This window comes from Priapulus caudatus, unplaced genomic scaffold (genome assembly GCF_000485595.1).
Source record: "Priapulus caudatus unplaced genomic scaffold, Priapulus_caudatus-5.0.1 Scaffold47, whole genome shotgun sequence".
NCBI classification, from domain to species: domain Eukaryota; kingdom Metazoa; phylum Priapulida; class Priapulimorpha; order Priapulimorphida; family Priapulidae; genus Priapulus; species Priapulus caudatus.
In genome coordinates this window covers 135,852-139,069 of record NW_014577108.1, presented here as the reverse complement: position 1 = coordinate 139,069, position 3,218 = coordinate 135,852, and the positions used below count along the sequence as shown (strand labels likewise).

The 3,218-nt window shown below is 49.9% G+C and overlaps 1 protein-coding gene across 1 annotated transcript in view; it reads left to right on the top strand.

Moving 5' to 3' along the window:
* LOC106820778 (dystonin-like) overlaps positions 1-167 on the top strand; it is a 5,761-nt gene extending 5,594 nt beyond the window's left edge. Inside the window, exon 5 of the mRNA XM_014825349.1 lies at positions 33-167. Within this exon, the coding sequence (XP_014680835.1) occupies positions 33-167 (135 nt within the window). The remainder of the gene's footprint in view (positions 1-32) is intronic.
* Positions 168-3,218: the final 3,051 nt, after the last annotated feature.

Sequence of the window (3,218 nt, the reverse complement as noted above, 5' to 3'; positions counted from 1 at the left end):
TTATATATATCACATTATCTGCATGTGCATAGGTAGGTGTTAGATTACTAGGCACCTTCAAGTATGGTCGGATATCGCCGATAGGACGAGGTAGCAAGGGTTGTGTGCGGGGTGTCATGTCAAGGACTGTCGGATACCATCGTGGGTTTAGGAAATTCGTTCCGTAGTTATGTAGTACGTGGTATGGGGGAATATAGGGAGGGAGGTACTTTTTTTTAGTTAAATATGAAAACGTTGCCACCACCTCGCATAGTTTATTATAATAGTACTGTGTATTAGTACTTTATAATTATTTAACTCACAATAATAGTAAATAAATTATCAACGATGGTGCTTTACATAGTAACTCTCTCTCTCTCTCTAACTTTATAATTATATAACTTACAATAATAGTAAATAAATTATAATTCCAACCACAATGACTGCCACTCTTACAAGAGTTTCACGCGGCTGGCTGTTCTGCGCAGGTTGGAGCGCGTCGACGCGAAGGTGGCTCGGCGCGGCGGGAACCTGGATGACGTGCAGCGGAAGCTGGACGACTTCTGCTCGCGCGCCGACGCGGCAGACGCCTGGCTGCGTCGCGTCGTCACCACGCTCGACTCGAGCGACCTCGCGAGCCTCGACCTTGACGAGTACAGAGCGAAGGTCGCGGAGGTGGAACGCGAGCGAGACGCGGAGGAGGTTGAGCTGCAGAACGTCATCAAGCTAGGTGAGTGATGCGGTCGCCGCGACGACGACGACGATGGGGTCCGTGCGGGGGGTGTGGGAGTTCGTGGCCAGTCGGCGCGAAATAAGATTCAGTTTTAACGTTAGTCTTAACATTGATTTTTTTCTCTTAGAGAGACGTTTGTGAAGTCATGAGAACTAAACGTCCTACCAGATTTCCTTGCAGCTTTACATAAAAAAATTATACTAAATATCTACAAGAAAAATATAAAAGAAGAAGAGAAGGGAAGAGAGAATGTTAATGCTAAAACTAATGTTAAGCCTAATTTTGTTTCCACGATGGGACACTACACAGGTTGTTCCCGGGGTCACTGCACAGTCATTATGCAAAGATGACATTATAACACGATATTGGTTCTTAACGACATCAGCGACTCACTACTCTACTAGTCGTTCGGAAATCCTATCCCTCGCGAATCTCTCATCTCTCGGTTCCCGCTCCCCCCGCCAGGCACCGACCTCGTCGACGACGAGCGCACGGCGGAGACGGGCACCGTAAGGGAGACGATCGCTCACCTGCGCACCAACTGGAAGGAGCTGGACCGCCTCGCATGTCAGTTATTATTATCAGTTATATGTCGGCCATAATATCATTATATACCGTTATACAGTGTAAAAAACATACACGGGGGCTCGGGGCGATTTCATCGCACCCGAAAAATGGCCAAAAGCAGCGCCAAGACACATGCGGCACGAAAAAGAGCGCCCCGTAAATTTGCATAGATTCAATGCACAACCAAATTTGCAGCAGCTGCTAATTTTCATAATGGCCACGCGAGTCTTGAAAAGTAGCCCCCGAAAGAATTATATTCTATTTCCCCTGCCGTTTATACATCTTATAATTAAAGAATGACATGAATATTAGAGACTTTCTTAGACATTTTTAGGCAGGTCATCCTACCCACACGTCATCAACTATACACTCGCTCACCTTGTCCTGCTGCAGCTGCGCCGCTGTGTCCGCCCGTGTCGTCGGCAGCTCACCAGAGGCAGTGCCGCCTTCTTCTCGTCGTCCACGTCAGCACGCCGCGCTGCAGCTCGCTCCAGGTGGCGCTGCAGCTCGACGCGCGTCGACTCCAGCTCCGCCTGGCGGTCGGCGAGGCGGCGTCCAACGATAGTGCGATCTCGTATCTGTGGTTGACGTCGCACAGCCTGTCTCCGCGCCGCGCTTCATTCCGCGTCAGCCGTGCGGCGATGAGGTGATCGATGCGGCTCGGGCTCCAGATCCCGCTCGAGCGCTCGAGACGGGGACTAACGAGGCCGCCGCCGAGACTGCGGGTCGTTGCGACGCACCGAGGACGGCGTCTAGCCGTCGCAGCTCGGGCGACGGCTGTTGAGGCGAGTCCGACTCGGGCGCGCGCTACTCGGCGTGTTCAGCGGACCGAGCGGCGCCGTCTCCGGCTGCGCCTGCGCGCGCAGCGTCTCGTCGTGCGACGTGGCGACGGGCAGGCAGTCGCGGCGAGGCGGCGTCTCGGCGCTCCCGTCCTCCCACGCGGCGATGTCTCGCAGGAGCGCGTTCGTAGGTCGCACGCGACCGGCCGCACTGCGCCTGCGGCCGCGCCGCCGTTCTGCCGACGAGGCGGTCCAGCGTCCTTCCAGTTGGTGCGCAGGTGAAGCGATGCGTCTCCCTTACGGCTGCCCGTCTCCGCCGTGCGCTCGTCGGTCGCACGAGGTCGGTGCCGTGGCGGGGGAGGCGGGAACCGAGAGATGAGAGATTCGCCGAGGGATATAGATTTCCGAACGAATAGTAGAGTAAGTTGAGTCGCTTGATGTCGTTAAGAACTCAATATCGTGCTTAATATCCATCTCTTGCATAATGACTGTGCCAGTGACCCCGGGAACAACCTGTGGGCTAGTAACCGCATTCGTGGAACAAAATTATGCTTATCATTAGTTTTAGCATTAACATTCCCATTCTTCCGGCGTTGCTCTTCTTCTTTTATATTTTTCTTGTAGATATTTGTATACTTTGTGTTAATGTAAAGCTGCACGGAAATCGGTAGGCAACGTTTAGTTCGTCATGACTTCACAAAGCGTCTCTGCTAAGAAGAAAAAAGAATTCACTGTTAAAGGGATTACGTCACGAAATTTTCCTATGGTAAATTTGTAAGAAAAAAGAATCCTATTTTTTTACATTAAAAGTAAGAAACTAACGGACTAAACAAATCGTCGAAATTCTTACCTGCTAAGATTCTTTCTCAACTCAGTTAAAATCGCAAAAAACCTGGACGATTTTGAATTAATGTTGTCTAACATTCATTGCTTGCTATGCTATGTTATGGGTCACGGAGTGTATGTTCACACCCTCGAACAATTATAGTAAAATAGGAAGTATAATGCAGCAATTTAACCATAAAATGTAAACAGAATTACTTATATTTTGTGAAAAAGGTGGAAATATTTTTTTCATTTTTTTACTATTTACGGTGAGTAATCACGTTTAAAGACTAACGTTAAGAGCTGAATCTTATTTTCGCAGCGCGACGCGCCGT